A 22,346-nucleotide genomic window follows, 5' to 3' on the forward strand; every position below is an offset into this window, starting at 1 on the left:
TTTTTTGTTGGAGATAATGTTGGAATCTCTGACACAATTTAACGAGTTTGTTTTTAGAAAACCATTTCTACCAAATAGACTAATAGTGAGTCATGCAGAGGCTTTTATACCATCTGTCTAATCATAGCCATAAACCAGGGGTGATATCAGCTCTTTTCTAAATCACTGCTTAATGCTCCTTTTCCCCATAACAATCTCCAAATCCCAAGAATTCCTAAAAGTTTTGCATTTATCTGTTAATAGGGCTGCAAAATCCTGCACTCCAGTACATTGTTCCTTGTGAACTGAACACTCTGGAGCATAGAGTCAGGCAGTTGAAGGTAGCAAATCCAGCAATACTTTTTCTAGAGGTGTTGTCTCTCCCAAGTTTCTTGGGGAAGGAGATTTTTGTGCCACCACATTTCTACACATGTATTTAGCCATGAAATGTTAACCCACAGATCAGAAGACCTAGTTCTTTAGCTCTGTAGGAGGATATAGTTATTATCCCTTATCAAAGTGATTTCCCTCCCATCACAAGGCAGTTGATGGCTGTCAGGAGTACACTCTGCAAGCATGCAAGGGCAGAGAGCAGACCTCTTATGTACAGTGTAGTGGCATTTGGTACTCTGTTAATGGTTTATGGGAATGGTCTGCAGCAGCTGCTCACCTTTGTGGAAAAATATAGAGTTGCCTACAGAAAATAGAATTCCAGTTATTCCAAAATTTTTGGAACACTGAACTAGGATCATTGCTGGTTGAATGTTGAGTACTGAGGAAGGTCTGGCTGTCCTGACAGCACAGATTATATATTTTTTACTTTCTTGGGTAGGACAGTTTCACAGTTTGCCCATGTGTTGGGTTATTTGTGGCTTTTCTGACAACTGGGAGGTTTCAGTCTCTTTCAGTACACCTACAGGAGGGTAAAATGACAGAAGTAACTCACTCTGCCTGTTCAAAGAGCTGCTGAGGTGTGCATCCTTCTAAAATGCTAAGTATCAAGCCTTTAATCATCCAAGCCTTTCTAACAAGTTTATTTGTTTTCAGGGATGACAATAAAATAAAGAAACAAGATATGCCAGCAATTTGTGATCTTCACTGCTGCAAGGATGCGCCTGTAAGAAATGGCCTCATTGGGCAGAAGCCACCCTCTATCAACCCCGAGAGACTGAAGGATTTTGGTGAGGAGGATTACCTGAATGGGGACGTGAAGACCTGGGAAATGAAGATAGTGAGCCGAAATGAGGAATTGCTTAGGGATGCCCTTTCCTGCATCCCTCAGCCAAGCAGTAGGACCAGCCTGGCAAGCTGTAACAAGCTGATTCGATTTGAAGACATTAGTGCAGCAGCCTTCAAAATCCAGTATGGTGTTCAGAAAACCCCTTGTATGGTAAAGACTCTTTCTGGTTTTGCATTCTTCCACTGTTTCTTTTCTTTTTCCTTATAAAAGTTGAATAGAAATGAAGAAAGGGTATGTGTGAATTGCAGCAGATAGATCTGTGTAAGAAGACTCATGTTCATATTAACTGTATTTAACTGTCAATAATAATTTTCTTCTTATCTGTTTACACTAACCTAAATCCTCAAAGAATGCAGTGACCGGTAAACAAAGGATAAACCACATTAGGCATAGACTTAATGCACTGTGGTATTATGGTCCCAGTGAAAAACTCCTGCTATAAGGAGCTGAGTTGGAGGTGGCAGACTACCAGTGTTTGGGTAAGCACTCTTGTGGGAGGATCTGGTTTGGAACCAGCCCTTGTATTTGGAGGGTTGAAGGTACAGATTTCCCTTCTCAGTCAGGTTGACCAGGAAGGGCTGGATATGTTCTATAACCAGGTATTTCTGCCAAAAGTGTCTTCAGCAAAATAAAGATGTTAAGACACATACACACACACACACACACACACACACACACACACACGCGTGCACCTGTTGATCAGGCTTGGTGTAGGAGTGACTGAGATACCCCCATCAACGTACAAGGTCTGCTAAAGTACAAGAGAAGTACAAGGCAAGCTGTGCTGTATTTCTATACTTTTTCACTTTTCTACTGTTGGGAGCTCTTCAGGCAGGCTACTCTGGGCTCTCTGGGTAATCTCTTTTCTTTTTGGTGGGTGAAACGAGTGTCTTTGCCAAATGCCAATTCCTAGCAGCAGCCCCAGATCGCGCTCTCAAGGAATCCTTGTGGATTGTTTTTCTGGCATGCACAGGGTAAGAACCTTGCAGTCTGCTTGGGGTTAGCAGTACCTGGGGTGAAGTGGTTGGGTTCTCAAACTGCAGCAGTTGTCCTTGTTCCCATATGTTGCCTGCTGATCCAGAGACACCATAACTACTTCCAGTGTGGGGTTTTTAGCCTAGCATTCCCAAAATATGGATAGCTGTGCTTTTTGTAACACATTACTGAAGAAGCGTCAAAGGACTTGGTACAAGACAGTTGGGGCTGTAAGGTGGCACAAAAGATTTGGCTGGAATGCAGGGAAGTTTTGGCTAGAGTAGAGTTAATTTTCTTGACAGTAGCTGGAATGGGGCTGTGTTTTGGATTTGTGATGAAAATATTGTTGATAAGACAGTGATGTTTTTGTTACTGCTGAGCAGCTCTTACATAGAGTCTTGACCCGAGTTTTCTGCTCCTTTCTCCATCCCACCAGTGAGAAGACTGGGGATGTGCAAGGAGTTGGGAGGGGCCACAGCTGGAACTGCTGACCCCAACTGACCAAAAGGACATCCTATACCATATAATACCTTGCTCAGCAACAAAATTAAGGGGAAAGTTGGCTGGGGGCATGTGGCTTAGGGCCTAACTGGTCATCAGCTGGTTAGTGGTGAGCAACTGCATAAGCTGTCTTTCTTAGGTTCTAGTTACCTCTCTTTGTCATTTTCCTTTTAATTATATTGTTATTTATTTATTTATTTATGTATTTATTTATCCTTACTAGCTGCTCTTATCCAAAGCCATGAGATTTCTCACTTTTACCCTTCCAATTCTCATCTCCTCCCCAGCACAGGGGCAGGGAAATGAGCAAGTGGTAGGATGATGTTTAGTTACCAGCTGAGGTTAAACCATGACAGCCCTCAACTTAAATAGCTCCTTTCTCCTGGGTGTCCCTGGCAGATTTATGCAATCCAGTTGTGTCCCCTTTCTTCATTTACTCTTTCAAGCTAAGCAGGTTTCACTTTCTTTAGTCTTTTTTTTAATGAACAATGCTTTTAAAATTATCAGAATAGTGGACAATCTACATCCATTTTAAAACCGTATATTTTAGTGTGAAAATAGCCTGTGACTGTTGTTATTCAAAGTAATGTTCCTCCTGAAGTCATTAGTGCCTTTCATGCATTGTTTCAAAAGCACAGAGTGATGTCAAGAAAAACACAGAAAACCTTTATTTTAACTCATTGTTGAGAGGCAGGAGCCCCTTTCAAGGACATTTATTTAGATTAAAAAAGTGAGTGTCACTCCATTTAATTAATTGAAGGGAGAAACACTTTGCAGTGTGATTCCTAATCTACAGGTAAAACCATGGATGGAGCATCCTGGTTCCCTAGGCAGGAGTTTGCCTTGGAGCTGAGATATGGCATTGTGAGTGAACTGTAACATGTCAAAGAGGAGTGAGCATGGGAAAACTAGGAACTGACATCAAATTGGACACCTGGTTTGGCTGCTGATGGAAGAGCTGTAAGGGCTGTGTTGTGTTAGCTTTGTGGATGCCAGAGGGAGGCTGTGCTGTGTGTTGTACATTAAACATGGTATCTGTAAAAGATAAGATCACAGTGACTAAAGGGAAATCTTACAGGCTGGCTCAATGAGTCTTATGAGGTCACACATCAGGTCAGTTCAGCTGCAAATAGCACTGATGCCTACTTTGTTAGAAGTGATTGCTATATTTAGGCTATATGAAAAAATCCTCAGTTAAAGGAAGACAAAAAGAATGACCTAAAGAATTAAAATCCTGAATATCAAAATTAAAGAAAAATATCAATCTAAAATACACCACCCCTATGGTAAAGAGTGACTAATGACACAGTTTTAAATGTAGGAGAATTAGCAACTTTATTATTCACGGGATTTGTGTCCTTAAATCCTTTTTCTCATTGTTTGCTCTAGAATCCAAAATTCTCTACAAAAACAAGTACGGTATGTGAAGAACTAGTAGCATTACTTTTACAGTGTTCTTGTTCTATTGTGCGTAGGCATTCTCCATAAATTAGGATGTTTGGGATATAAACCATTATCCTATTAGTGTGCTAAGCACTTTCCATTGTATCAGTTTCTGCAGCCAGATTTGCCAAGGAGCAGCAAGTGGTAGCTCTTATGTCAGGATTTTCAGAAGCAAAATAGAGAATCTGGCCCCACCTATGGGTGAGGAACTTAACATAGGCTTGGAAATCCACTAAAAAGCCTTGAAACATTCACCTGAAACATGTAGTGTAACTATACATTAAAGCAAGTATCTGATTCAGATATATTTTGTTTCTATAAATTCACTTGGAAAGTCCTGCAGTCTGAAAAACGTCAGTACACATTAGTGCATGCACTGTACGATGTATGTATGACACAGGCAGATATTGCTTGAGATAAATATTTTGCAATGCTGGTTTTGGATCTGCCTCACTTTGTAACTTATCTTAAATGAGGACTCGATCCCCTAAATCACCACGGCCACATTTGCTTTGGCAGCCAATAGAGGAGATGGAGCCAGTTCTGAAATAGAGCTGCAGTAGGCCTGGGGAGCTGGCACCCACAGGTTTGCTGCAGCTCTATTTCACAAGTTATCTTCTGTAAAACTCTTGGTTTAGTGAATATGGTAATAGGAAATTAACTTGTTGATGCATGCTGGGAGTGCCTTATAAAACTTAACAAATATTTGCCGTTAAAATTTTTTAAAAATCGTGCACTTAGGCACTGCATCACACATAATGTGCTTGCTAATTCCCCTCAGCTCAGGCATCCTTTCTGTTCCAAAAATTAAACTTTTCCAAAAAGCTGCTGCCTACAGCCCTGGGAAATGGTTTTTTATTATTTCCATCTTTCTTTGAGTAAGAAATGTCTTTGCATTCTAAAGCCAGTAGAATATTAGTAAAGTAGGTGACATAACAGAGCCATAATAGAACTCAAGGAGGTATTTTCTGATGGCTTTTGTATCTATTAGATGATGACCTTATTTTTTGAATATTCAATATCCAGTTCTGGCAAGTGCTGGAAGCATGGGTTTTGAGATAATTGAAAATATTTGTTTTAATGCCTGTGTTTGAACAGTAATATCTAAATCAAGTGATATTTTCAGAGTTCTTAATGGCATGTGGTCCATATTTCACTGCTATGAATTTGAAAATCACTTCCATAAAGCAGAAAGACCTGGTAGGTAACAACACACTGTTGTGTATTTATAAAGAACCAGAAGATTAATTTTACTTTTTAGAGCTCATATATAGCAGTAGGACACATGCCTCACCAGGAAGCTGATGGGGTGTGGAAGAATTTTCTTAATGGTAGATATATTGACATAATGTTATTTATGTACTCCAGTATTCTAGGCTATCCAAGCAGTATGGAATGGACATCTACCTGAAGAAGGAATTCCTCCAGTACACGGGCACTGTGAAGGAACGAGGTGTACTTTACCTTCTGATGTCATTGCCTCAGGTATAGCAAGATGTCAACATTCAAAAAGAAGTAGATTAGTTCTGCTTCATGAAAATGGAGCAGAGTTGAAGACAAATTTACCTCTAGTCTCCATGGGATCAGAATGTTTCTTGTCTTTAGAATCATTGTACTGAATGCAGGATGTGAACAGAGAGAGGTCTGAATGTAAAATACTGCTTTATTTACAATTGGCTGATCTGCTGGTGAAATTCTTAAAAATGTTTGAAACAAAAGCTTGCAAAATGGAAACATCAGCATTTTCCTGTGACATTAAGATGCAAGTGTTTTTATGTGTACTGTAGTTCTGATATGTTGAAACCACCAAACTCATAAGAGATGATGAAACTGAATTACAATGAGTGATGACAAGGATCTAGATCACCAATTGATTTTGTAATGAATTTCAGTTTTCTTACATGAATAGCTTATTTATCATTTGTCAGGGAAGATTATTGCCATTGTCATAGGAGTCTCTGCAGTAATAATTGTTATAATAGGCATGAGACAGCAGCCCAGAGCAGTGGTTATTCCTGCCCTTTGTAGCAATATAAATTACATCTTCTATTAAAAGGAAGCCTGAAATGAAATAATTTCATACAGGCAGAGCAGAGATATCAGCTCTGGGGGATCAGATATCAGCTCTTCTGTGATCAGCTGGATTTTTTTCAGCTCTTTCCAATGGAACAAGAATTGAACCCAGAGGAGTGCAGGCACAGGAATTGCTCTTGTGCTGTTTTAGCTTCGTGTATAAATCCTCAGATCACACCAGACATGCATATACTGTACCATAATGTCTCAACTCAATCAGCTAGTGAAGGGAAAAAAGGAAGTCAGATGAATAGAACGATCCAGGATCGTATGGGGACGACTGTGTGACACCGTATAATGTGCAATAAGCAGCTCTGTTTTTCAGGAGCAGCAAAGAAAAGGGGTGATCGTGGCTTCGGACAGTAACTTTTCCATGGCTGTTGCTTACCACGCCTCAGAGCTCCGTATTCCCGTGTTTGTCATCGTTCCCACGGGCACGGCTCCGGCCAGGGTGCGGATGTGCCGTGAGTACGGTGCCATGGTTATCTCCTACGGCACCGCAGCCAAGGATTCCCAGGTGCACGCCAGGAGGCTGGCGCAGGAGAACGGTTACCTCTACCTTGAAGAGTAAGTGAAAGCCAGGCTCACAAGAAAGATCTGATGAGGTGCTTGCACAGCTCTGCAAAAACAATTAGTTTCATTAAAATGTTATCACAGCTCATCAAGAGGCTCCTCTTACTGGAACATGGATGGTTACATGTTCCCAGGTGCAAATCATGTCTTTCTGTAACAACTGGGGATGGAGACCAAAATGAAACACTCTTCTCTGCCCCTAAATTAGGCAAACGCTGTGATTAGGGTTTTCTGTGGGCTAATATGATTCATGGAATTCACAGAATGACTAGGTTGGAAAAGACCTTCAAGATTATGGAGTCCAACACATGCCCTAACACCTGACCTGAACCATGGCACCGAGTGCCAGATCCAGTCTTTTTTAAACACATCCAGGGATGGTGACTCCACCATCCCCCCAGTTCCAGTACTTGATCACTCTTTCCATAAAAAATGTTCTCCTAATTTCCAACCTAATTTTCCCTTGACACAGCTTGAGACTGTGTCCTCTCATTCTGCCAGTTGCTGCCTGGTGAGAGAGACCAGAACCCCACCTGACTACAGCCACCTTTCAGGAAGTTGTAGAGAGTGTTAAGGCAACCCTTGAGCCTCCTTTTCTCCAGGCTAAACAATCCCAGCTCCCTCAGCTGTTCCTCATAGGGCTTGTGTCCCAAGCCCCTCACCAGGTGGCTGTAGGTTAATTCTTTAGGAACTCAGTCAGAAAGCATTAAGGCTAGTGTTCATTTCTGCTCTTTCTGTTTGAAGTTTGGTGGGTAAAAGTTAATCTTTAGTGCAAAGGGTTCAGCAGGATAATGTGGAGCAAGAGAAGATTAATACTCTAAGGTTTTCCCATATCTGGTGTTAGGAACAAAACTGATACTGCCTTGAAAAAAAATTATTAAGAAGCTGCTTTACGCATACATTTAAAGTAGTTAAGGATGAACATAAATCTAAATTTGAACTATTTGAGGTCACTGGACAAGGCAGATCTAAAAAAGCCCATAAATAAGACAGGCAAAACCCCTTAGAACTGATACCTTTTCTCTTTCATCTGTAGCCTCTTATGCATTTCCCCCTCTGCACCCCACCTCCTTTATTTTTTTACCTTTCTTCAAGAGAAAGTTTTCCAAAAGCACAGAGGGGTGAATCTGATGTCCTGAGCTGGAATGTTATTGCCCCCCTACCACTGCTGCTTCTGTGCAGGCTTCATCCTGCTCTTGGTGTTTGTGTGGCATCTCCTGCAGGGAGTGCCCGTTCCCCTCCAGCTCCCAGGCACTGCTGCCTTAAACACAGTAGTGATGAGTGGTGTTGCCTGGAGAGAAGATCCCAGAATGAGCAGAACAGAGGAAGTCCTCACTTCTTTCCCAACTCTACAAACTGTAGTGTTCAACTCCTCTCTTAGCCCTGCAGCAGCCAGTGGCACACAGGGCTGGTTCATGTGCCTGGTCTTCCACCACGGGCACAGTCTTGTACCAGACCTGGATTTTTGGTGGGGAATGAGGTGCCCTGAATCTCAAAGAATTTTAAACACTTTTAGACTTCTTTGAAAACCACATTTTTCCATAACTTCGTGATTTCCAAATTTCTGTCAGCCATTTTTCAGTTGATGTGTTAACTTCCAGATGGCTTGCATCAACTATCACATTCACACCTAAGAACTAAATTACTTTATTGTAACTTGATTTATTGTAACCTCCTCCCTAAATAATGATTTAAGTTACATAAGGTAGATATTCTCCAGGTTCATGATGCTTCAGGGACAATGCATGTGTAGAACTTCAGCATCCAACACTGAGGAACTCAAAATGTACATGCTACCATTAATAATACTAAAGCACTCTGATTTATTTTAGGTTTCAGGTGACAAGAAACAAAGTTTTTCAGTCTGTGACTATCTTTAGTTAAAACCTCACAGATGCAATTTTTCACTGAAAAGGGTGGGAAAAAGGGAAGAAACCCCCACTTCAGTTATGAGCCTTTTCAAAATGGGATATCTGAAAAATATTTTGTTAGGTGTAGATTTGGAGAGATTTCCCAGTGTAATGTATGCCTTTATGGATAGCCAGTCTTCTCCATCTGGGTCTGACACACATTGTTGCCACTTGCCAAAGCTGTTTGTAAAATACCAGCTGATCTCCCAAGTGTTAGAATGGAACGTCTGAAATGTCATTTTATTACAGTTTAATTCCAGCTCAGATACAATCCCTAGCAATTTGGTCTCTGTGTCTCTTCACCTAGTAGTTCATTCTGCCCTTGCTGAAGTAGACACTACGTGACTGGGTTTGGCTGTACCTGCAGGGGTGATGCCCTGCAGCTGGGTGTGTCACTGTCAGCTCTTACCATTGCTTGAAATTGCTTGATTTTAATTGCTTGAGTGCAATTAAATACTGTGTTATGAAAACAACCATGCAAGAATTCAAATAGATGACTTTTACCTTGTTGCAACTTCCTGGGAAATCCCAGGAAGGAAATGTGATTTTTCAAATTGGAATTCAGTCATTTAGTCTGCCTAATTGCTGCCTAGATGGCATGAAATTTTTACTAACTACAGGGGCTCAGGAGCTCATTATAAGTGCAATGTGACCATTGCCAATAACTAACTCAGTACCTCCATGAGGACGTGAGAGATTCCTTTGTGAGTCAGGGAGGAAAGAGTGCTGCACACCTTCCTTACTGGAGAGCCCATTTTTTTCTTGTGTAACTCCATATCTAAATGCTGATCCAACCTGATCATTTGTGATCTGGTTAGTCTGTTATTCTATCCAACAGACTCTGAGCCCTTTACTTGGAACAGATAGGAACAGAGCCTTCTAGCTGCCGCACCAGAACTTCATAGGAAAGCTAAAGCCTGACAGCCCATCTTTGATTGTTGATGTATCACGTGTTTCAGGAGGCAGATATCCAAGTTTCTAGCTCCAGCTCAAAAATGTTTGTATCAGTCCGCCATCTTTAGATTTATCTGCCCTGTTCCTTCATTTAGCCTCAATGGCATATGATACTCGGAGATATGTTTGTTTTCAAAAAGCAAAAGTTATCAGTCACAATTCAAAGAAAATCACCCACTTTATTATAAAAGCTGATGACTGAGCAGTGAACTGATGTTTCAACTGGATGTTAGCAAGGAAAACATGATGATCTTACATATAGATTAGAATTGCTAACAGCTCTCCGTGCCCAGAGCAGTCTCATTTGGACAGTTTTCAGTTGTTAGAGAGGCTTTATTCCTTCACTGAATATCCCAAGCCTTCCTTAATTTTTGCAGGACCTCTTGTACCCCATGTAACTATGGCAGGGGCAACTCCACAAACTCTGATCTGAATCTTTTTTGGAAGTAAGTCCCCAGAATTGTTCAGGAGGCCACTGGTACATTTTGTCACATATAAGAAGGAGGAGAGATCTCCTTGAGTATCTTGATAAAGACAGTAAATACAAGGATTCAGTTACTTATTCCACTGTGATTTCTTGCCTTTGTCTTTGGCAAAGGAGCTGTGGGAGCAGAAGTTCATAATCCTACCCCTCCTTATGTAGTTATATAGACCCTTGCCCTGAGGAGCTTTCTGTGTCTTGATATGTATGTGAGGTAACTTCTTAAGGGCCCTAGTTTTGCAGGAATTCTGTGCTCCTATGCTGAGCTTCTCTGTGCCTGTCTAGCAGTAATAAAGAGACAGTGTCCTAGTACCCAAACATCCTTGGGTCAAGTAAATCAAGTACAGTCATTGGATCTATAATTCTGTTTGCCAGAAAAAGCAGAATGTGCAGAGAGCTCATATTTCTTTTCTTATATATAGTTCTACATTTACGTCATTGCTAACTTGTAAATAAAATGCAAACCAGCTTTTAGAAACAGATCCAAGTCAGTCATGTGACTGTATAGTAGAGTTCTCTTCTTTTTTTTTTGTGCTGCTCATCCCTATTCTTTATGTTACATTTGCCTGAAAGTATTTTACTAGTGAATATTTTGGCATGACTAAATGCTTCACTTAATGCAAAAGTATCAGATATTGGCCCTGGACTGTGGAAAGACAACTCCAGCAATCTGTTTGGTATTTGTGAGGTTGAACACACTGCTTAAATCTCACCAAAATTTCCATTCATCACAAACATTAAATCCACTAATAAGTAAAGAGGGGATTTTCTTTTGATGCTTTGATCATAGTTTGGACTGCAACATTTAAAATTTATGAAGCTGAAGGAAATTATGGCAATGGAAACATGACTTCTCCCTGCCAGTTCTGTAAACACCTGATAACAATGGGAGTTAAATGCTCTTCAGTCTGAAGACTTTTTGAGGGGCTGGTCTACAGCACAAGATTTCTCCCGGTGGGCAGAAGCTATGGTCCACCTGATGGCACCATCCTGCTACATCACCTCCTCCCCTCACGTGCTGCTGCTTTGCTCTCACATTTATCTTTTTCTGCTGAACAGTGTCTTGAAGGTAGTGGACTGAATTATTATTGCACTGGCAACTGTGACCCCTGAGAGCTGATCTGTGCCCTTCCTTCCCACAGGGAGGATAGTGCTGTGTACCTGTCAGGCCTGGGGACCGTGGGGCTGGAGATGTACGAGCAGGTGCCAAAGCTGGACGCTGTGATTTTCCCTGCAGGAGGCCACTGTGGCTTGCTGGCAGGGTCAGCTGCTGCACTCAAACACCTCAACCCACATATTTCTGTAATTGTAAGTTGCCTTTCACCTATTAAGCATTGCATTTGGGTGGCTTTCACCACAGCTGTTTACAAAAGACACTGGTATCTAGTGACACTTGCAGAGGCTGCCTGTGCTGGGGACAGGAACTCTCCCATCCCGTGGGCTTTGTCTCAGAGAAGACCCTGCATAAGAACCTGGGAAGTTTCTGTCCCTTGGCTCTTTGGCTGGATTTAAGAGAAAAGTGTCAGAAGACTTTTCCTAAGCAAATCAAATCCAGTTCTGTGTTATGAAATAATTTCTTACTGGAAAAATTTGGTGCAAAGTAAGCCACAGAATAAGTTTAGTGGTAGCATGGTTGTTTTGCAACTTGAAATTAATTGTTAATTTGAAGAGGAACTTCCTGTAGGTTTTGCTATCTACTTTGGTGGTAACTTCTGTTACAACTGGTTCAATAAAAAAGTGACAACATCTCTCTTCCTCAGGGAGTTGAATCTGAAAGTTTCCCAGTATTGCAACAGTCCTTAAAAGCTGGCCACCCAACTGATGACCAGGCCTGCAACAATCATCACTTCTATGGAGGTGAGAAAATGCAGTATTCTTTGGGAGGTAAAGGTTGCAACAGACTTCTCCAGCTAGATTATTTTCTTATTATTTCAGTTCAAACATATTTTAAGGAAGTTCTCTGAAGAGTCCGAATTTAGTTCAAGCTGTAAGAGCAACTTCTGACACATTATCCCCCATGCTGATAGGCTAAAACACTATTTCCAGTGCACATGAATACTTAAAAATATGAGAGTATTTATCTGAACACTGTGATCACATGCAGGATCTAAACCAGTGAAATCAATGGGAAAGCTCTTGTGTAAAAGACTAATTTGGGAAAAGGCAGGAAAATGATGCAGTGCTTAAGTCTTTCAACACAAAACTATTCTCAGAACAGTAGTGTTTATAAATGGTACAGTTGTTTTCATATAATTTGCTCAAAAAATCTCAACTGCTAAGCAATTTAATAACATCCTGTTTGCCTGATATTCAAATCTCTGGCAGTTTTGGATTAAATGGGAGTTTTATCAGAAACTTCTAATTTCTCTTGGTTAGCTCTGCCTGTGTGTGCACCCTTAACCAGCTGTCCTGCTGGAGCTAACAAGCCCAGTGCCATGCTTGGGTCTCCTCTCCTTTGAGCCTTGTTGAACAGTGAAAAGCACTGGGCTGCAGGGTCACTCTCACACTGCAACAATGCCAGTGAAGTATCAGAAGGCTCTTGAAAGGGTCCAAAATGGCAAAATCTTCTTATGAGATTCGGTCTTTCATTACCAAATACGTTTCTGTCGCATGAAAAAAATCAAGCAACTTAAGTTCATATAACAGCAGTGTGCTGCACTCATTAAGGGCACAAACCAGCCAGGACACTAAAAAAATGTTGAGCATGTGTAAAGCAGCCAACTTCATATTTTTGTCTTTTGAAATCTGCAGATGTGAGTGGAGTTTGCTTTGGCAGTAATTCTTTGCAGCTGACTGGGAAGCTTGTGGATAAAGTTGTTTCTGTGAGGTAGGTGAAGAAAAACAGTGAAATTAATAATACTGGGTGGACATTGTTGTACATGAAAAATGTGCTCTATCAGCAGGGTATGGTGTCTCTGCATGTGCAGTAGAGAGCAGGTTGGCAGCAGTTACCATCATGCAGAGACTGGGGGAGTGTGGGCATGGGGTACCTTCCTTCTAAGAGGGGCACTGAAGACTTTGAACCCAGAGCCACATACCACAGAATCACAGAATATCTCAAATTGGAAGAGACCCATGAAGGATTATCAAGACCAACTCCCAGCTCCTCACAGGACTATCTAAAACTAAGTGATAGGACTAGAAGTGTTGTCCAAACTGATCCTTTGGCCAAAGGGTTCTGCTGCCACTACCTGGTCACGCTCTGGGAGTAAAACTTGTCCTTGTGTTCTATAACACTCGAAGGCAGCCCTTGACAAACCTTTTCTAAATCTTTTAAAAAAGGCCACATTTGTGGAATATACTTGCTACTAGGATTTAGTTAATATTTCTAATAAAAAAAAAGCCATCCTGTCTTTCTGTTAATAATGAGTCGGAGGTGTGCATTCACCCCCAGCATCACAGCATTCTGTAACACCAACTTGGGGTCATATGTATCTGGGTGGACAGCAAGAACCCAATTACACATAAATAAATACGTTCTGCATTTGGGAGCTCTTCTGATTTGATTTGTTTTGACCCAAGTGTCTTGCATTCAGGGAGGAGGACGTCCTCATTTCAATGCTGAGGCTGCTGGAGTACGAGCGAGCCACGGTTGATGCAGAAGGAGCCATTGCACTTGCAGCATTGGTGGCAGGGAAGCTGCCTGAGTTGAAGGGTAAAAGGTACAGCAGCTATTGCAAACAGGAAACTGTGACAAAAACATGGGATTGAGTACCTTGGTTCTAGGAAATGGTGAAAATCTACTTGTTCTCTGGGTGACAAGGCGGTTCCTGCCCCTGAACTGGCAAAGGGCTCATCAGTGACAGAAACTTCAGACTGACTAGACAGGTCACAGGTGGTAAGACTGTGTTGAACCAGACAAATGCCAGCCTGGAGACCTGACAAATCTTGTCCCTTTCCTTGATTCTCAGGTATTTGGGGGAAGGGCAGTTTCAGCTCCACGAGGCATTGTGGCACCTGCCACAACAATGTCACTGTCTCCTCTTGTTCCCCTTGTGGAATCCAGCCCTGTCTGTAGTGGGACAGGAGCTGGGCTGTCTGCTGCAGTGACCCAGTGGCTCCTGCCTCCAGTCCTGAGAACTGTCCACATAGTCAGAGGGATTGATTATCCTTGTGCTTAGTGTTGAATGTGTGGCTAAATGCTGCCTTGACTCTCAGCTTGAGGACTCAGCAGTTAAGTGGATTGAGCCTTGGCTCAGGTCATAGTCCAGGATGTATTTAAACATACATGTCCTCAAGATAAAATAAAATTTCTAGTGCACAGCATTGTGCATGAAAATTCTGCAAAGGCAATTCTTCAGAAGAGCACACAGAGCAGCAACACATTTCAGGACAGCTGAAATAAAAGGGAAAATGCAAAGGTTTGGTCTGAAAGAGGTTAGATTTGACTCTGCAGAGAGAGATTTTCATAGACTAATCATGTGGCTCTTCACTTGCACTTGAAACATTTCTGCACTCATTTTTCAGGGTTGTGATGAATTTAATCAATGGTTGCAGAAGGCCTTGGTCATACACATTGTCTGATCGGTAAGAGGTTGAAACTCAGAACTTCTAGGGGAGAATTACATCAAATTTTTAAAACTTGAAACCTAGACCTTCAGTTCTCCAGCTAATTATCTCTAACAAAACTCAAACCTCCAGGAAATGAAAACAGCATTTCAGACCAACTAATGCAGGCAACTTTTAGGCTTCCCCTACCTGCTCACAATGGCTCTATGACATGTAATACTTATGGAGGGGAAGTTCTAGCAGACCTTAGGCTGATATTGATACGGTGATTATGATTTATGGTTCTTTTACTCTAATCAAAACTCCTATTTTTCTGTCTATTTTTAGAGTGGCAGTTGTTATATGCAGTGGAAACCTGGAATTACATTTACTGCAACAGTGCATAGCTCGTGCCCTGACCCTGGATAACAGAGTGTGCAGATTTTCTCTTGTGATTTCTGACTGCCCAGGAGACATGTCAAAGCTACTTGAGATTTTGGCTCGGGAAGAAGCAAGGTAAATGAGACTAATAGTTGGGAAATCTAATCACAGACTATCAGAAAGATTGTTAAATATTGGGAAATGTTTCCAAACATCTCTGAAGCCAAGTGTGTAAGTAATTAGTTAATCAAAGATTTTTTTCTTGTTATATTGCAAAAAAATTTTTATTTACTTCATTTTTGTTCCAATCTGAAAGCACCTTTGTAGCATAGAATTGTGTCTAATTCAGAAAGAACACACTCCAAACACTTACATAAACTGTTCTGCAATGACAGGGGATTGTTGTGATCTCTAATTTGTCCCTTATTTGATATAGAGTTTTGGATATCAAGCAAGAACGCACATTTGTGACGTCTGAGCTCTTCACTGTCGAGGTAAGATGAGATGCAATTTCAGTTTCTCTAATAGTACTGGCCTCCCCTGGTTTATTCTGTTTTCCTGTCCCTTTATGCCTATGTTGAAGTCCAACGGAGATTGTCAGAGATTATTTCCTCTGTGTTATACAGCTGCTTGCCAAACACTTAGCAGACATATAAATAACACAGGACCAGTTTTACCTGCTGTTGCAACACCCTGGTGAAGTACTCCAGGTGTTGTATTGCAGTGCTGCTGGTATGAACCCTCCTGACATGTGGCAGGGTGCTGGAGGAGGTGAGCAAGCTTGCAGCATCCATCCAGAACTTGAAGAGCCAGCTGTGTAGGCTGGTTGTAATTGTCTCACCTGTTTGCCTTAAAGCAATGTAGAGAACACCCTTACTCTTAAGGAATCCTTGTTTTTTTTTTGTTTCCTATCCATCAGGAACACAGAGGAAAGCCATTATTCATTTGTCCAGTATTGGATGTAGAAAGAGTGAAGAGGTGTTACCAGCTGATGGTGTCTCTTAAAAGGACCATTTGTCTCATGGGGTATCTCTTATTTCAACTGGTTTGGCAAAGGCGTGGTCCTACTGATTTCATGTGATCGCTGTCCAGGTCCAACCTGACTTAGTTTGAGAAACCTCAGGTGGAAGTCAAATTAGAGATCTTTGCTAAACAGGCTCTTATTTGGGGTGCAGAAATGTTACTGGGTAAGCAAGTTCTTTTCTTTGGCCTTTAAATTTAATTTCCCGCCTGGATGCAAAAACCTGCTTAATATTTTCACTTGCAGATATAAAGAAGAGGTAGGTTAAAGATCACTATAGTGCATGATATCATCAATACTCTCAAGCATTTAGGACTTAACCCACATTGTTCTGCAGTGTGCCATGATGATAGGCCAGCTCACTGCTTTGGGTGATTTGGAGATAGTGTGACACTCGCTGTACCAGGTGGATAAATCCCTCTGAGTGACTAACTTAGCCCTGGAAACACTTTCTACTGAAGGCTAGATTCAAAAAGACCTGTAACTCTTACAAAGTCTTCAATGCCGTTTTTATGGAATGAGGCTTGTGAGGTTTTATTGATGCTATTAAGCAAATTAAATGAAATCTACTGTCTTAGGTGGGTGTTCAGAGAGACCAGAGGGACTCTGGCAGGTTGGGGGAGAGGGGTATATTTTTGGTTTGTTTGTTTTGTTGTTGTTGTTGTTTTGTTTCTTTTTAGTTTTTAGTAAATACATGCCAATGTGCTATTCCCTGCACTATAAACACAATATATTTTCACTGTCAGATCCTTGAAGTGGACAGACAGTGTTGTACTACAAAAAGGTTGAAGGGAAGAATTTGCATCCCTGTGTAATTTAATTGGATATTGGATTTGCATGATGGCTTTCAATCAGTCTGGAAGAGGCTATTGGATAATTAGATGTGAAGAACAAAGTAGTGACCCAGACGTACAGGCCTCTGCAGGCAGCTCTATCTGGTGATATCTTAGTGATATCACCTTTAATTTTCTTTGAAAATTAAAGCATGAGTAATCAAAAAGGGTAAAATACAGAATTTATTTGTAAGCATCAAAATTAATTTGCTCAATCCAGGTACAACAAAAAAACCACATATTTTCATAGTAAAGCTAATACTTGTGAGGGATTTTTTTTTCTTCTTTCTTGTTTCTAAGAGCCAAATACCTGTGTCATTAAAATATTTAGAGCATTTTTTTATGTAAATCACAGCACATAAAATAAGACATGAATTTAAACCTGGATTAAGAACCAAAATCACCACTCTATGTTGTACTGGAGGTAACAACAAGAAAGGCATTGCAGCTGTACCCATTTTTTTCTGACTTTAATGCATATTTTTGACTGTGGATATAGATTAGGTGTTTGACAGAACAGAGCAGTGAGCATAGATGCTGATTTGAAACACTGAAATCTGTCCTGTCAAGATTACGGCCTCAGTATTTAATCATCCTTTTAGATTTAGCCTTTTATTTCTAAAGAAGAGAAACTTGGCTTCTAGTCACTTATCAATATGATAGAGCTGCTTTGATTGGTGTTTTTTAAATTCTAGTGAAGTGTCTTTCTGGGTTAATGCTTGTTCATCTAGTGCACACTTGGAACACTCTGTGGGAAGATCCTTGCTGATAGTCTGATTTCATAAAAAAGTAAGGATTTTCTAAAATGAAATTTTATATTCAAACTACTCTTATTGGAAAAAAAAAACCAAAACAAACTTTTGGAACATTTTACTGGCAAAAATAAGACTTCTTTTAAATTAAAAATAAGGGAGGAGTATGTCTATATTAGAGTAAGAAGTGCCTTGTGCAGAGGGATCAGCTGCTGTTCTTTGGAATACTATGGGAGTTTCTTTAGGATCTGCCTGCTCATACATCCAGTTTAAATTCTCTTCTCTTGTGATTCATTCTGGATTTCTTTCTCACAGAGGACTACACCCTAATTCACTCTTACCTGACTGGTTAGGGAACTACTTCCAAAGGCCTTATATTGAAATAGATAACTCTTAACAAATCAGACAAATAACCAGTCTGGTAGGCTTCATATTTTACAGCTGTTGAAGGAGGCTACGTGGGAATATCTAGACAGAAAAAAGATCAGAGCTAATGAAAAGAAAAAAATCATCTGGTATCACCAGTTAACTGGATACAGAGATCTAAAGGACTACCCAGTTCAAGGGGAGAAGCTGCAACTTGCTTCTGTGAACTTTCTCTGCTCTCCATCAGTGATATTCCTCAGATTCAATTGGGACAATTTATCACTTAAATTGCTTCCATCTGTAAACCTCTTTAAAACCATTTAAGCCCCTTTAATTTCATATTACTGTGAAATATGAAGTCAATGAGCAAAATCAATAAGCAACGTAATAAGGTAAGGACATTCTTTGCTATGAAGTAGATTAGCACTTTTTATGCTTAATAAGTGTCTAATTTTTGGACTCAGGCAGCCTAGTTGGAAAAAAAAAAATCTTTGAACTCATCAATTTTCTAGAAAAGTCTTCTCACCACTGAGACTACAGCATAATCAAACTGGCAGGTCCAGGAGGGCTCTGTAAGGTGTTGAATTGCCCCAGCAGCTTTTCAGTGGATGCTTTTTGTACTGCAGTGGTGGCAGTGCTCCCCCTGAGCTCACTCCTGTCTGATATTATGGGTTGTCTGGTGTGTTCACTTCAGACCTCTTGGGAGCTTCACTGTGCTGTGGTTTTGAAGAACTTGGAAGAGACTGACTGTAAAAAGAACATCCTCCCTCCACTTTACTTCTCCCTCTTGTCTGTGTGTGAAAATACTACATCATAAATCAAGTATTTGCTTTTCTTTTCAGTAACATTACACATTCTCCCAGTGGTGCTGGAATTCCTGGCTTTGTGTGGTGTAATACCTTTTTTTATCATACAGTTTATTCACCTCAGGCCAGAACCCAATACATTATTTTAGTCTGCTCTAGTCAATTTGAATAAATTTGTATGGGTCGACTTGCATTTTGTAAAGGCTGGAAGGGAATATTTTGGATTAGAGTCCCCATTTGCCAACATATGCCCTGTTATTGCCCTGTGAAGCAAACACATAGGAGCAGGCAGCTGTACAACTAAGAGGTGCAGGAGGATGCTGTCATTCCCAAAGCATTTCCTGCATGACCCTGGGCAAGGCTCTGTTTCCATGTTCCATACCCAAGCTGCAAATGGAGACACTGGGAGTGGGAAATTCAACACTCAATTTCTTCTTAGGCCCTCCAGAAGAATTTGGTGATGTTCTTTAATGGCATTCCACAGCAGGTTGTGGTACAGAGTAGCCTGGGCCAGCTGGAGAATGAGAGCCTGGCTCTGGGGAGGGTCTGAGTGTTCCTGTTGGATTATTACCTGCCTATGTAATGTGGCTGTAGCTTGTTCCTGCTCGTGCTCACCCACCTGAATGTACCAATTGCCAAAAGATAAGGGCTCAGGTTGCACAACCAGCTGCTGCATTCTTTCTCAAGCATTCCATTGCTCTGACCTTGGGGACAATCTGGCAGCTGATCCCCAAACCATCAACTGAGCTGCTGTTACCAAATAATCTGTAATGCGAAGTAATATACACTGGATGTTTACCAAATAATTTTTAAAATGGCCCTGTTGTTGATTTTGTAAAAAGAAACCCCATTTTCTAAATATAGAACTGAAACCAGGATGTATAAATAAAGTTTTCACTCTTAACTCCAGTCACTTTCATGCAAACAAACCTATAATGTTGCTAAATGTGGTGTATCATAAATACTAAGTTATGCAAATCCAACATCAACAGCTTAAGACGATGAATATGATTTCTAGAATTAAAGAAGCAGGCTATAAAGGTTCAATGGACGAGTCACAGACATAAAGAACTGCATAGTTACTTAGGATTAACTTTACATGGAGTCTGGGAAAGCATAAAACACTGAAGTATCTTAATTCAGCAGTATACTACTCACATTTCCTCTGCTCTCTGACATTGACTCAGCATGTCCACCCACTGTTTTTATTTGCACACACAACCTACAGGTAGTGGGCATCAGGGAGCTGAGAGGCACACCAAATTAATTTATTTAAATATAGGAAAATATGACCTAGAAAGCAAAGTGCCTCCATAATGAGAACTTGCAGTTGAAAAGGAGTAGAAGTGCTCATCCTATTCAGCACAGAACTTTGCAAATTTCTTCCTTTTGTGAAGTTATGGAATTTCTTCTCTTTGAAACCAGTGTAATTCCTAAGAAAATTTGGATTTATGCATCTGGATTTTGGTGTTGCACAGCAATAACTTGTAATCAATTTTTTTCCTTTAATTTTTTGTTTTTGGCCTTTGTTCTGCTTCCTGAATTATTTCCAGTCATTAAATAAAACTCACAAGCCATTAATAGTCAGTGTAATCTCTTCTGTCTTTAAGCACTTGAAGGCTTGCTCTGAAAAAAGCTTACAGGCTGACTGAAGTCTTTGGCTGAAATGTATCTTTAGATTACCTGTCACAGGGAATGGAACTTTGAATGCAGTAAAAGATCCATCCAGCTGGTTATTTTAAAGGTCTTTCTGGACCAGACTACTATTTATTTATTTATTTAATCCAGCAAAGATATGTAGGAGAGAAATTAATGAAATGCACTCTGTTGTTGGTGTATTTGTGGGGGTTTTGATACTCAGAGAAGAAAGTTGTGCTGTGCACAGCTGGCCCTGCAGACAGTAAAAGCTCTGCAGGTTCAAATCTCCCTTGTATAGTTCTGAGGGTTTAAATTTATGAAATAAGTAAATTTTTCTCTAGTCATCATAAGCTATCTTGTCTGGTGTACAAGAAAGCTCAGGCAATACTTCTGTCATTTATTCTTAAATAGGACCATTTGGGGGCACTTACTCTTAGGTCATTGATAGCTGCAACTTCCTATAGCAAGTGGTACTGGGGTGCTTCTGCATCCCACATAAAATATAACCTCATAAACCTCCCTGTGAATGTGAGGTGGCTGCTCTGTTGAACACTCATGTGAATTATGTGTCACAGCTGAAGCAAGAGAGCAGTTTGTTAAAGTAAAACTGCAGTGCAAATTGGCTTAATCTAAGCAAGAAAATAAATTCTTGCCTTCCTTGCTGCTGAGACCTGTAGCTGCCCTGAGATATGTGTGACTCTCTCTTTACTCCTGCTGACCAAATGTTCTCTACTCCTCTCTTTGACAACTGTGAAAAATCAGGTGAATTTCTGGAGCTGTTTGTTATCACTGGTGTTGCTGCTACTACTTTTATGATACACTACAGCATAATATCTCCCATATCAGCTGCTGGCTGTGGTGCACGATTAGAACAAAATGACAGTGTTTATCCAAACTGTTCACAAGCTCTCTCCAGTCTAGTGAGGTCTGTCTGGTTTCCATCAAGAGCAGAAAGGAAAGGGCAGACTGGATAATTAGCCATAAATCAAAATGCTTCCCCATGCTTGCTCCCAGGGCAGATCAACAGCTTGCTGCCAGATATTCAAGGCTGAATCTGCCACATCCAGACTGGTTCCAAGAGCAAGCAGCAGTTGGTTTACTCAGGACAAAACAGGCATGATTACTATGGGAAGAGGGGAAATCTTGCTTTTTTAAATTACAGACTCCACGTGAGATGTGCGTGGCCCCTTGAAGATATGACTGCAAAGCTTTAGGGATTTTATATGAACCAGGAATGGGTAATGGGTGTTTGGTACATCAGCGCTCTCAGATATTTTTCCCAATCATTGTGTTCTCTCCCCTTTCCTCATTATTACTTGCCCTCGATGACTGTCCTTCTCTTGAGATTAAATTCCACTTTATTGAAGAAAGAAATTAGCATCTAATTTGCATTCCAAAGAACCAAACAAATAAAACTATGTGCAGCACAAGAGGCAAAGAATTACAAGACCAGATCAGAATTGTGGCTTATTTCATGATGGATATTTGAGAAGCTGAAGCCAGTTTTCTAATTAAGTGAGCTATGGCTATTTAGATTAACTTGGAGTGTTCGTGTTTTATATTTTCATTCAACAGTTTTGCTAAAGGCTTATTGTTATTTTAAGACATTTCCAGAACACATGAATTTGAAGTTCTTATTTAGAAATGTCCTTGTAAACAAATTAGAGTGTTTTTTGCCTTGTTGCTTTCTAGAAGGGATGCAGCTCTGATAGGAACATTTTAACAGGGCATGTCTGGAGCAGCCCACCATCAGGTTATCATGGCTCGTGGTTTCTCTGCTCTCTGCAGATTTGCCTGTTACAATGAACTCTCTGTAGTTGCACTGTGACTCATCTTGGGTTCTCTCCTTGCTAGATTTCCGTGTTTCTGTGAGGTCTTTTTATCATGTGCCACTTTCAACACCAGTGATTAATCCAGCAAGACTAGCAGTAA

General features: G+C 40.6%; 1 protein-coding gene across 1 annotated transcript in view; it reads left to right on the forward strand.

Moving 5' to 3' along the window:
* The window catches only part of LOC134046353 (L-threonine ammonia-lyase-like), a 30,386-nt gene that overhangs the window by 7,059 nt on the left and 981 nt on the right, over positions 1–22,346 (forward strand). Inside the window, exons 3-11 of the mRNA XM_062496732.1 lie at positions 1,027–1,369; positions 5,507–5,623; positions 6,537–6,778; positions 11,272–11,437; positions 11,890–11,986; positions 12,881–12,956; positions 13,666–13,791; positions 14,966–15,133; positions 15,435–15,492. Of these exons, the coding sequence (XP_062352716.1) occupies positions 1,027–1,369; positions 5,507–5,623; positions 6,537–6,778; positions 11,272–11,437; positions 11,890–11,986; positions 12,881–12,956; positions 13,666–13,791; positions 14,966–15,133; positions 15,435–15,492 (1,393 nt within the window). The remainder of the gene's footprint in view (positions 1–1,026; positions 1,370–5,506; positions 5,624–6,536; positions 6,779–11,271; positions 11,438–11,889; positions 11,987–12,880; positions 12,957–13,665; positions 13,792–14,965; positions 15,134–15,434; positions 15,493–22,346) is intronic.

This window comes from Cinclus cinclus, chromosome 7 (assembly GCF_963662255.1).
Source record: "Cinclus cinclus chromosome 7, bCinCin1.1, whole genome shotgun sequence".
In the NCBI taxonomy this organism is placed as follows: Eukaryota; Metazoa; Chordata; class Aves; order Passeriformes; family Cinclidae; genus Cinclus; species Cinclus cinclus.